The sequence below is a fragment of the Pseudoliparis swirei genome, chromosome 11 (assembly GCF_029220125.1).
Source record: "Pseudoliparis swirei isolate HS2019 ecotype Mariana Trench chromosome 11, NWPU_hadal_v1, whole genome shotgun sequence".
In the NCBI taxonomy this organism is placed as follows: Eukaryota; Metazoa; Chordata; class Actinopteri; order Perciformes; family Liparidae; genus Pseudoliparis; species Pseudoliparis swirei.
In genome coordinates this window covers 558,225-570,604 of record NC_079398.1, presented here as the reverse complement: position 1 = coordinate 570,604, position 12,380 = coordinate 558,225, and the positions used below count along the sequence as shown (strand labels likewise).

Sequence of the window (12,380 nt, the reverse complement as noted above, 5' to 3'; positions counted from 1 at the left end):
GACGTTAGCCAATGAACGGTACTCAGAAGTGAGGTCTGTTATTGTGCCCGGACTTTAGTCTGCCAGATGGACAGGCACACTCTGCAGTCTGCAGTACACCATCCACAGACTTATTAACACATCTTATACGGTATTTTTAAGTGCTAAGTTATATTGACGTTAGCGGTTGAGGGCAGTGTAGAACGCAGGACTTTATAATCATATTGAGCCAAGCGGGATGTGTGCCTGAGAGGCCGTGATCGGGGCATAGTTACTCCACTTAGTCACTGGCTCCCGGAATACTGGCGGGGCTTTGCAAAGTTGACAGAGGACTGGTAGCTGAGGCAAACTGATGTTTACTGCACGGTTTCCCTGGTCGCGCTGTTTGATGAGATGTTAGACACGATCGGATACGTGAATGACAAGCAGGACATTCATTGACATGCACATTGAAGAATAAGTGAAAGCGAAGGAAATAAGTTGGTTTGTTTATGTTTTGCCAGCTGGGGCTCGCTAAGCTAAACGCGCTGCGTGGTGGTTCGCTAACACATCGTTTACCCATCAGGGCCGCATCACGATGAGCTCCACACGGGAGATTAAACGTACGTTTTGATTAACGGTGTTGTAAGACGCGTGTTTATCACGTTTGTTTGTATTGTTTACACTGTTGACTCGTGATGTTCCTCTGCAGAGCTGCAGAAAGCAAAGAGCAAAGCGCAGAGCAGCAACAATTTAGGAGAGGAAGCGAATATCTGCAATCAGCTCGGAGAGCTGCTGTCCAGAAGTGGTAAGTGGTTCATAATATTCACAATATTGAATTTACTGTTGAGTAAAGATCTGTATGACAGTAGTGGGAATCTAGTAGGAACATATAGTATAATGTATACGGTCTTAATGATACAATACAGATAAGGACACATCAGAAGTGTTCAAACAGAATAGATGGCAGTAATATGTCTAAATAATACTGATTATACTGAGTTACTCATCATGTGATAAATATATATGGATTAACGATTGTTAGTTAAACTGCTCCTAGTGTGAAATAAAGTAGTTTAATTAATTAACTTGTGCTATAGAAATCTGAATTATTATTATTATTATTACTTGTCTTTTATTTTGAGTTATAATCCCTGAAAGTATGCAATCATTTCTGGTGTCACATGTCTGTCCCTATGCACATAATAATAATAATAATAATAATAATAATAAAACCAGGAATGTAAAGTGCAGCTCTGGCATTACTGTCCTGTTCTTAATGTACTCATTCATCCCCCCTCCTATTTGTTGTGTATCTCAGGTGATTATGAGGCTGCCATTAGGGAGCACCAGCAGGAGTTGTCTTTCTCTGAGGTGCTAAACGATGTGATTGGACGAGCTGTGGCCAATCGTAAGATAGGAGAATGCTACGCAGAGATGGGAAACATCGAAGCCGCTTTGAAAGTGAGTAGACTGGTCTGCTTCATACAGAAGGGGTTTCTGTGGCCATTTAAAGTAATTATTTCAGCTTGTAATGTCAGTGCTATAGTGATGCAAAGGTAGCGGGCAACATGCCGGCTCATATGGAAACGCTCCGTGGACATTAAGAAAGCATTTCAGGCGTCGTATGTATTTTTCTTCTTCAGCACCAGCGATGCCACCTGGACTTGGCTCGCTCTGTCAGAGATCATGCTGAGGAGCAAAGGGCACTCGCCACGATTGGTCGAACCTACCTCTTCTGTTATGAATCGGACCAATCGAGGAACAGTTTGGAGCACGCAGAGGATGCCTTCAGGAAGAGCCTGGCCATTGTAGATGACCGCCTTGAAGGTCCGCACTGTTTTCATGTACTTGTTTGTATCCTCTGGGTTTTTATGGAGCCTGTTAAGTTATCTAGTGCTCATGGTTTTTGTAATGTTTGTTTTCTTTTTCTTTCTTCCAGGGTCTGTGCCGGAGCGAGAGATTAGAGAGATGAAGGCCCGCCTCTTCCTCAATCTTGGTCTGGTCTGTGATCATCTCGGGGAGCACAAACGTTGCAGCGAGTTCATCAGACGAAGTGTCTTTATTGCAGAGTAAGAACCTCTTCAACTATAACTATAATTTGTTTGGGTACTCTTAACTTACAATGATTGTGTTTTGAAGATGACCGTAAAGTATTGGTAATTCTGCTTTCTACATTCTAATCCTGTAAAGGAAGAGTAATCTGCTGGAGGATCTCTACCGTGCAAATTTTAACCTGGGCAACATTTACTTCCGTCACGGTCAGCAGTCTAACGCTGTGCGCTGCCTGGAACAGGCCAAAGAGTGTGCAAGGAAGATCAAGGACAAGTTCAGTGAGAGCGAGTGCTTCCACTGCATCGGCAAGGTATACACCATCTCTTGAGAAAGCTTTCGCAAAAATAGTCAAATTGCAGTCACGTGTTCTGTTATCGTGGCTGTACATTTTGTAACTGGTGCATCTCCATGACATTTATCCACAGGTGCAGTTGTCTCTGGCTGATTTTGTAGCAGCCAGGCGCTCTCTGAAGAAAGCCGTCTCTCTGGGTTCCCAGCAGCCACAGGACAGGCAAGCAGTGAAGAAAGCTTTTAAATATGGTAAAAGAGCAAGTCTGTTTACCTACTCAGTCATGTTGATTATTTTTATATGGGATTGTTTTTCACAAAGATAGCTGAGTTGATGGCGTGGTTTGTTTGAATTTCATAGCGGATAAGGGTTGTAAATTGGAGGAAGACTTGGGGGAGGATCAGGGCAAAAGAGTTACCTCCCATCAGGCCGTGGGGCTGGCAGAGCAGCTGGGGGACCTTTACTGTAAGGTCGGCTGTTACAGAAAAGCTCTGGATGCATATCAAGCTCAGGTAAAGAACATTTTAATGTTTATTTGAGCACCCAATATCACTGCGTTTGAACTTCTCCCCGTTTAAGTGCATTTACATAATATATTGAATTATGTTAAGTAGCGTTTTCTATGTGTTGCAGTTAAAGGGCGCTGAAGCGTTGGGGAAGCCTGCAAGGGAGCTGGCTGTCATCCATGTGTCCCTGGCTGCGACCCACACAGACCTGAGGCAGCACAGCGAGGCAGTGGAGCACTACAGGCAGGAGCTGGCTTTACGACAGGGCAGCCCGGCCGAGGTATGCATGAACTATATGATCATAGTGACAATAGTTGGGTTTCGCGACAACAGGTTAATCATGTATATAATATACAATATATTGTTTGAGTACATAAAATAAATCACAGCTGAATTACCTTTATGATTTGGGGAGATGACCTGATTGGTTGTTGATTAGCAGTTACTTTAAACTGTCCAACTGTCCACATAATTTATCATATTCCATCCACCCATCCATCCATTTTCATTCGCTTATTCCGTGGTTGGGTCTGACCCAGACTTCCCTCTCACCCGCAACATTTTCCAACTCATTCTGGGGGATCCCGAGGCGTTCACAGGCCAGCTGGGAGATATAATCCCTCCAGCTTGTCCTGGGTCTTCCCCGGGGTCTCCTCCCAGTTGATCATATTCTAAGAATAAATCGTCCCTGTGGTTTCATCACTTGTCTGTGTGTATACCAGGAGTGTAGTACTTGGCTGAACATCGCGACAGCTCAGGAGGAGAGCGGCTGTGCCTTTGAGGAAATGGAGGGCAGCTACACTGCAGCCTCACACTGCGCTCAGAAGTCTGGCCAGACCAGACTGCAGGTGAGCTGAAAAGATGAATCGGATACGAGAACGTCAAACTGGATTCAAAAAGCAGATTCATTCACAGGTTTTCATACCGAGTTCCCCTTCAAAATAGCTGCCAATCCATATACTATGTGAAGAGAATTATACTTTCTAAAGGTTTGAAAAGCCGATGCTGTGTCCACTCACTTCTCTCCAACAGAGACGCGGGCTGAGGCTCTGGCTGGCGGCGCAGAGACGACACGGCTCATCGCAGATTGATGACACTGAGGCGAGGCTGCAGGAGCTGTGTGCTGCTGAGGGCTGGGCTCCAGATGCGAGCGATGGGGAGGACGAGGAAGAGGAGGAGATGGACAACAGTGAACCTCTGGACGACAGCGATGTCGTTCTCTCAGACTCCGGTAGAACTGACATTCTGACATCGCGAGACAAATTATAATATTTCCCAAAGTTATCATATGTTTCTGTTTGTGTATTTGTGTCACATATTACTTTTCATCTGGCTTGTAGATGATGATTTGGAAGGTTATGACAAGATGGTATCAGGAAGGAGGAAGACGGGAAGGGTGAGTGATTTGGATCTGTTGTAATTTCCCCCAGCAATCATCTCATCTTTGTAGTATATGTCCTCCCTCTGCAGTGTTTCAGCCTCTGCTCTTTTTGTATCCTTTTTCCTACTTTAGTGGAACAAGAGGAACGAGAAGGGCGAGACGACTCTGCACAGAGCTTGTATCGACGGAAACCTGAAGCAGGTCCAGTATCTGGTGGAACAGGTGAGGAAAACAAGTCATTTTTGTTTCAAGATAAGAAGAGAGTTTAAAAAAAGACAACCTGAATTGTAAGATAACCAATGATGCTCTGCTTCTATGTCAGGGTCACCCAGTGAACCCAAGAGATTATTGTGGCTGGACTCCTCTTCATGAGGCCTGCAACCACGGTCACTATGGTAACTGATTTCATAATAACTTAATATCACCTTGTTTAACAGGGTTTTTCTTTGAGTCGGAAATAGAAAAGAGCAACTCTTGCATCCTCTTTCTCTCGTGCAGACATTGTACCTGTGCTTCTGGAGCACGGCGCGAACATTAATGATCCAGGTGGGCCCTCGTGTGAAGGAGTGACGCCTCTACACGATGCCCTCTCGTGTGGCAATTTCAATGTTGCAAGACTCTTGGTGGAGCGAGGGGCGTCTGTGACCCAACGCAACTCTAAGGTGTGTGTGTGTGTGTGTGTGGCATTTTAACCTCTGGTTAATTACAGGAGCAGGTTCTGTGGTAGTAATATTTACCAATGATTATTTCACTGTAATATAAATGAAACTCAGAAATCATGACACTTTTTAAATACAATTTATTCATTTAAAATACAGTACACATTTATGTCTCATGTAATGGATATCATTAATATAACTTAAGATCATGTATATATGTTTGTTTTTCATAATGAAACCATTAATTACATCTTCCATTTAATTCCCTCTTAGTTTAAATGGGATTTGCGTCACAATTACAACTTCATATTTATTTCCAGTCATGGAGGCTTGGTCATGATTCCTGTCACCATAATCTAGTTAAAAATTCCACAGCGGAAATACTTGAAATCTAAAAGGTTATAAAACATTCATTACATTATTATAGCGGCAGCTATTTGCCAAGCAAAGTTCTGGTGGAGTTACGAGGAAGAAGTCACTCTCACGCTGCGAGTTGGAGCCTCTCTTGTTGGTTTTGGTAGCCCCGGTTGTGAGTCCCAGTCTGCGTCCTTCTGGTTAAAGAGTTTCCGCCCCTCTGAGAACGCTGAATGTCTGCCTCATGCGTCCTCCATCCTCTGTCAGGGTGACACCGCCATGGACACCCTGCGGCAGTGGCAGAGGACGTACAGCAGAGAGTTGGACAGTGACGCCAAGCAGCAGTGCGTCGCTACCGAGAGACTGCTCAGGAAGGCACTTGCAGGGGGAGGTGAGGCCTTTACATCATCAACAGTTCAGCCCCGGTTTGCCTTTAAAAAAAATATCCTTTCAGACACTGTTCCCCCCCCCCCCCATACTTATCTCTGTCTCACACAGTGCCCGGTGCTGCGGCCCCGGCCAAGGCGTTCGATGCGCTGCAGGACAGCCAGCTGTTTGATGCTGAGATGTCCGAGCCGCTGCTGTCCTCTGACGGGGGCCGCTCCTCCAGCCAAGACCGGCCCCGGGCCAACAGGAGCTCAGAGGTGGAGGCAGGACCCGCCAGCCCCAAACGGTGGACGGGCAGCGGCTCAGCGCAGCGGCACAAAGCCAGAGGAACAGAGGCTGCTGTCCTGTACGGGGTAACGTCTGCCAAATGCCTCCTTAGATAAATACTTTTTACACAATTTAAACTGCCGGTTGCTCCAGTGGATTGTGCTCCAGGAAGGAACCGTCACCGCTGCCAGCCGCAGTAACGTAGAAGGCTCATTGTAGCATACAATGTGATGTCAGAAAGGTCTGGAAAAGTTGTAAATGACCTTGGTTGCCCCTTCAGAAACCACGGCACTGAAACTGAACTCTTGATGTCTACAATTACTGTCCGTGATTTGTCTGCATGTCTTCCTTAGAATAACAGCAGCTCCTCAGAGGGCAGCGACTCCGAGTGCCAGGTGAGTCCTCTCCGTGCCGTCCGCCCTCGACACAGTTTCCCAGCGGCCCCGAGTCAAAACAGGGAGACCAACCCGATCCCCAACTCCGGTCGAGAAAGTCTCAGGGAGGCGCCCGCGCCATCTGTCTTTGCACGAGAGGAGTACCACAGTGCCATTCGAGGCTTAGGCAGCGCCAAAAGTCTTCTCCAGGGTCCGGCACAGCCTCAGTTTTCCAGCATACCAGCTGTTTCATCCAGCAACAAATCCGCTCTGGTTCCCGAGGAGGAGTATGTGGCTGATGACTGGCTGGAGGATGATTTGGGGGAAATGCAGCCAAAGAAGAAGAGGAGGCTTGTAGTGGATCAGAGTGGGATGAGAGGGGAGGACGGTGCCTCAACATCAAGAGGCCAAAACAGCCTCTTAAACTCTGACTCGGCCTACAGAAGTAATGACTTGACTTATTTGTCTTATTTTATTTCCATCCACATTTATTTACTTTCTGTACCTTCATTATGACCCTTTTTCTTTCATGTTCTGTAGTTCCTTCGTCCTCCAGCAGGAGTCTCCCTCTGAAAAAGAACAGCATCCTGAAGCCTCGACAGGTCAAAATGACTCAGATGCCAGGGATGGTCCGGTTGGGCAGACGAGAGGTCAACAGGTCACACAGCCCTACAGTTACAGACGAGGAGGACATGAGACCTGAAACGCCACCATACCCACAAATATTCATGCAGGTGAGAAAGATTATCTGATGAGTTGGAGATGGAGTCAGTTCTACTGTGGAAAAATACACAATTGGACAAATACTGCATTCACATGGAGTCAGGCAGACGTGACGACACCTTCTGGACGTGGCAAAACAAACAAAGTCTCTTCTTTGTATTTTTTTATTTGTCAATACGTTTTAGCCTGCAGCTCATTGTGTTGTTGCTGCTCCTCTGGCGGGATCACTGCCCCCACCCATCAGAATGAGGGTCAGAGTTCAGGAAGATGTTTTCCTCATCCCAGTTCCGCAAAGGTCGGTGTATATGTCACTTTTGCATGATATTAATGAATGACACCGTTCAAAAGTTTGGAGTCACTTAGAAATGTCTTTATTTTTCAGAGAAAAGCACTGTTTTTTCAATAAAGATAACATTAAATTAATCAAAAATACACTCTATACATTGTTAATGTGGTAAATTAATATTCAAGGTGGAAGTGTCTGGTTTCTAATGAAATATCTCCAGGTGTATAGAGGCCCATTTCCATCAACTATCACTCCAGTGTTCTAATGGTACATTGTGTTTGCTAATCGCCTTAGAAGACTAATGTCTGATTAGAAAACCCTTGTGCAATTATGCTAGCACAGCTGAAAACAGTTATGCTGGTGATATAAGCTATACAACTGGCCTTCCTTTGAGCTTGAAGTTTGAAGAACAAAATTAATACTTCAAATATTAATCATTATTTCTAACCTTGTCAATGTCTTGACTATATGTTCTATGAAATGTTCAATTCATTTGATAAATAAAAGTGTGAGTTTTCATGGAAGACACAAAATTGTCTGGATGACCCCAAACTTTTGAACGGTAGTGTATTTCTGTGGACTCCACATGGGCGTCGACTTTAAGCACCGTGCTTGTGGTTTTCCCTGCGTTCATCCGTGTCCTCCCTCCGCTGTGTCCCAGTGAGGCGGCCTCCTGCACCGTGTCCTGGCTGTGTGAGCAGGCCGCGCAGCGTTATTACCAGAAATGTGGCCTTCTGCCTCACCTCTCCCTGCAGAAGGAAGGGGCTCTGCTCTCCCCGCAGGACCTTCTGATGGCTGTCCTCCACACCAATGAGGAGGTAAGGACTGGCTTTAAGGGAAGTATCTTCGTTATATGACTTATTTCCATGGAGTGATGCAGGCGGTGTTGTGCTGTTGTAGGTTCTGGCCGAGGTTTGCTCCTGGGATCTTCCTCCTCTCCCTGAGCGCTATAAGAAAGCCTGTCAAAGCCTGGCAGTGGGTGAGCAACACACACAAATGCCCACAAATGCAGACACGCACATTTTTGAAAAACCCCATTGAGCTTCTGTCCGTGTCCCTGCAGATGAGAACAAGCGTGTCACCCGGCTGTGTGAGGTGCAGGATGGGAGCTCCTCTGTGTCGGTGTGCGGCCTCAGCCTGGCGGCCTCTTCCCTCAACCCGCTCCTTCGTGCCCTAAAACTGCAGGCCAGCCTCACCGAGCTGCATATTTCCGGCAACCGTCTCCATGACAACCTTCTTCCCGAGCTGGTTGCCACGACAATCACCATGCCTCGGCTTCGGCTGTTGGACATTTCTGCCAATGGCATTACAGGAGACGGGCTGGAGAAGGCGGTGAATGCTTTAAAGGGACAGAGTCATCCTGCGTTTCCGGTAAAGAGCCAGGACGGAGTTTTTTTTTCTTTTTCCACTCACTTTGATTTACATTGTAGTTAGTTTATTTAATTAATATTATCGTAACTTTAAAGCGGGCACTCACCCTTAATCACAATGTATCTTATTTGCCCACTCTTTTTACAAGCAATGCAGGTAGTTTCTGTTTTATGTGCAGCGATTTTGCCTCCACCAAGGCACTGAACAAAATAAATAAATTCCCTCGTATTTAATTGAATTTTAAAAAGTAATGGAAAGACATGCTGCGGTTGGATTCAGTACTACACACAGAATGCTAGTCTATTCTATTGTATTGCCTTTGTGGCAGGATTCTTATAAATACAGAGACGGTTTTACATTTTCCTTTTCAGAGTCTAAAAGAACGGGTGTGTCAGAAAAAGCTTGTCCTCCTTGTTGCTATTTGGGGAAATAGATTTGAGCAATTCAGGAAATAACAAGCCCTTCGTACGTCAAAAAAAAACCACCACAGTGTTGAAACAAACACCATCACACATCTCACACTCCTTGCACATCTTACCGTCACACCTGAGAATGACAGTTCAACACATTTAATCTCTTATGCACGGTGCTGTTTGTTGTTGTTTCCTCTCACAGTGCCTGGAGGAGCTTGACCTCAGCATGAACCCGCTGGGGGACAGTGTGTCCGAGACCCTGTCCTGTCTGCTGTCCTGCTGCCCTCTGTTAGCCAAGCTGTCTCTGCAGGCCTGTGGCCTCACCGCTCGCTTCCTCCAGCAGCATCGGCTGCTGCTGGCCAACGCTCTGACAGGTGACCGCCTAGAGTCCCTTTTCACACATGGAGCCTATAAATTGTTCAGGAACATGTCCTGCACGGCGCCATTTGTGAATGGAAGCGGAGGAAGTCTGCACCGCCACTTTCCTCCCCCAAGGGCCTTTCAGGGGAAACGTTGGTACGTCCGTGTTTGGAGTGAAGGGCAGTAACGTTGAAGAGATAAGCCCATAGCCGGTTACGTCCAACTACATTGTTTAATTATCCCTGACTTGTTGAAGGTTTAGCATTTACGCCCAAAGCTTTCGTAGGTGAGAGAAAAACAGCTCCTCGAACGCCATGTGGATGAAAATGACGTAGAAACACATCCGGACTCCCTCCATCTTCTTCTATTGAGTTTTATGGGGATCGGTATTCAGACGTGTCTCCCTTGCCCCCATCTGTTCCGGTTGTAATGCAGGTGTGAATAGTGGAAATCACAAGCGGGGACCAGTAATTTACAGGAAACCGTGTGTGAAAGAGGCCGAGTCAGAGTTTACTTCAGCTCAACTAAAATGCCACTGATGTGTTAGATGCCAGGTTAGTTATTGGGATGGATAACGTTGTGTTTGTTTCAATAGGTTTTAAATTAGCGCTTGAAGTGTGTGTGATAAGCGGAATGAATAAAGCTAAGAGTGTCCTGTTTTATTCAAATCCTTGTTTGAGAGGTTTAAATTACAAGCAAGCTTTTGTGTCGCGTTTTTTTAAATCGCTCGACATAACAACATCTGATATTATCGTATTTACAATCCAATATGTATCAGAAACCAACATATATTGTCCTTTAGCTTGAAAGAAAGATATATATATTTTTACAATGTGTATATAAATAAATAGATTAATACTCTGATCTTTCAGGAACCGGCCACCTGAAATCAGTGTGTCTATCCCACAATGCACTGGGCTCCACTGGCTTTGAGCTCGTGTTAAAGACGCTGCCTCTTCGCTGTCTCACACACCTGGACCTGTCTGCAGTCTGCAGGGGTCCGGCAGATTACCCGGCGCTGGAACACCTCACCAAAATCTTGTCGCAGGTACACACATGAAAATCGCGTGTTGTACTATTAAATATACGGATTTCATTCATGAGCTTTAGGTGTAACCTCAGGACATTACAGACAAATATAAGCATTGGTCTTTGTTCTAGGATGAGTGTTCACTGACCCACCTGAGTCTGGCAGCAAACGGGTTGACAGACAGCAGCGTAGCCACCTTGGCCAGGTGAGTGTGTGTGTGTGTGTGTGTGTGTGTGCTGCATTTTTCTGATAACTATATTATGATATTATGATTGGATCCATTAATGCCTCGAACATTAACACAAAGCCAAGTCCTCTTTGTCACAGTGAACCATCTTTAATTTAGGATTCCTGTGGTTTGCCTTTTGTTGGCCTCTCTATGCAATCATCCGTTTCTCTGTGAAACCTTTTGGTTCTCCGTTCAGGTGCCTGCCCTCCTGCCCGACTCTGGTGAGTCTGAACCTCTCAGGAAATCCATCTGTTACCTCAGCAGCACTTCACAACATCCTGGCCTCACTCCGAGAGGCTTGTCGACCTCTGACCCTTCTAAACCTGCAAGGTGTGTGCGTGTGTGCGTGTGTGTGCGTGCGTGTGTGTGTGTGCGTGCGTGCGTGTGCGTGCTGGTCCAAACCTACGTGTTATTTTTTATATCCAAATTGCCCTGGATGCTCACTGCCGTATATCATCTGTCACAATAGATTGTCTGTGTAGCAGATGTGAGATTTATTTTGGGGATTTGGGAGACAATTGTTCATGTTGACTTGTATTTTTTGACTGTGAGATCAAATAAATAATCATTTTAAATGTTAACAGTTAGTTTACATTTGAACTGGTGAGGATGTCTGTATTAAGTATACTATTTTAACACAAAGGTGGGCTAATATAAGCTCCTTGTTGCTTGGCCCACAGGTTGTGAGGTGTCTGGCCCCTGGGACAGTGGCGGTCTGGATGGTTTGTCAGAGCTGGTCAAGGATCTCCGTCTTTGCTCTCAGGGGCTCAACAAGCTGGACCGGCAGGCCTTGAAGCAGAGCTGGGACACAAGTCGGTCCCGCGGACACTTCATTGACCGAAACAGTAAGTGTCTGCTCACTGCTGCCACCTCCTCGTGATGGAGGGGAAACGGAGACGACGGCTGATCGTAAACCACTGACGCTGAACTTTGAGCCGTCTGAAGACATTAACACACAACTTGTATAAGAGGGCTTTTCCTTCAAGGGTCTGCTTGGTTAGCAGCGATCACTTGAAGACTGGGCTTACATCTTCGAAAGGAGCAAACTGCCAGCGCCATGGCATCCACGGACATTCTGTGTGGTTCATATGTTTCTGTTATTTATGTGCATCTGTGAGAGCCTTGAGTGTGTTTGTCGTGGTGAACCCACTGGATACTGGATTGTATAATTTCATATCTATAAAATAAAATGTAAGTGACTCGTGAAGCTTTCGTCATTCAGTGGCCTATTTGTGACCACTATTAAGGGATTATTGCTGGTTCATATAAATCCTGAACGACATATTTTACTCATTTGTTTGACAATATCGGAAACAGATTGAACATAAAACCTGCCGTGCCCTCAAACACAACCTCGCTAAGTGTGTCATATCCTGGCCGATGCAACGTGCCCAGACTGAACCTGTGGGATGGTGTGATGAGGCCAATGGGCGGTCTTCCAGACATTTGGCTGATGGGACTCTTGTTCAAAGGTCACTTTGAAATAATGTTTGCTGCACTGTTTGTACATCTGTTCACTTATGCAACATATCTTGGAAGAAGACACCAGCTGTGTACTTGTAAACTGCATTTTAACATGTATACCAGCTTGTATAACCTATTTCACACCAACTTTAAGTGGTTTTTTTTCTCCTTTTCTTTGCTGTGGTGAGACCACGGTATTGAAAGCACCCAACAACATCCTGTCAGAGGAAGGTTAGGCAATGGTTGCTTGTTTTTGCCATCTGTCCATCCTTTA

General features: G+C 45.6%; 1 protein-coding gene across 1 annotated transcript; it reads left to right on the top strand.

Moving 5' to 3' along the window:
• Positions 1-208: 208 nt before the first annotated feature.
• On the top strand, positions 209-11,849 carry tonsl (tonsoku-like, DNA repair protein). The gene is made up of 28 exons (XM_056427323.1): positions 209-581; positions 671-766; positions 1,280-1,422; positions 1,605-1,788; positions 1,901-2,030; positions 2,152-2,323; positions 2,439-2,553; positions 2,663-2,814; positions 2,936-3,088; positions 3,531-3,656; positions 3,841-4,039; positions 4,149-4,204; positions 4,322-4,411; positions 4,512-4,584; positions 4,688-4,851; positions 5,470-5,593; positions 5,701-5,942; positions 6,210-6,675; positions 6,771-6,964; positions 7,139-7,248; positions 7,901-8,057; positions 8,140-8,218; positions 8,303-8,610; positions 9,226-9,397; positions 10,256-10,431; positions 10,545-10,618; positions 10,839-10,972; positions 11,323-11,849. Exons 1-28 carry the CDS (start codon positions 557-559, stop codon positions 11,520-11,522), a joined length of 4,314 nt encoding a protein of 1,437 aa, XP_056283298.1. The 5' UTR covers positions 209-556; the 3' UTR covers positions 11,523-11,849.
• Positions 11,850-12,380: the final 531 nt, after the last annotated feature.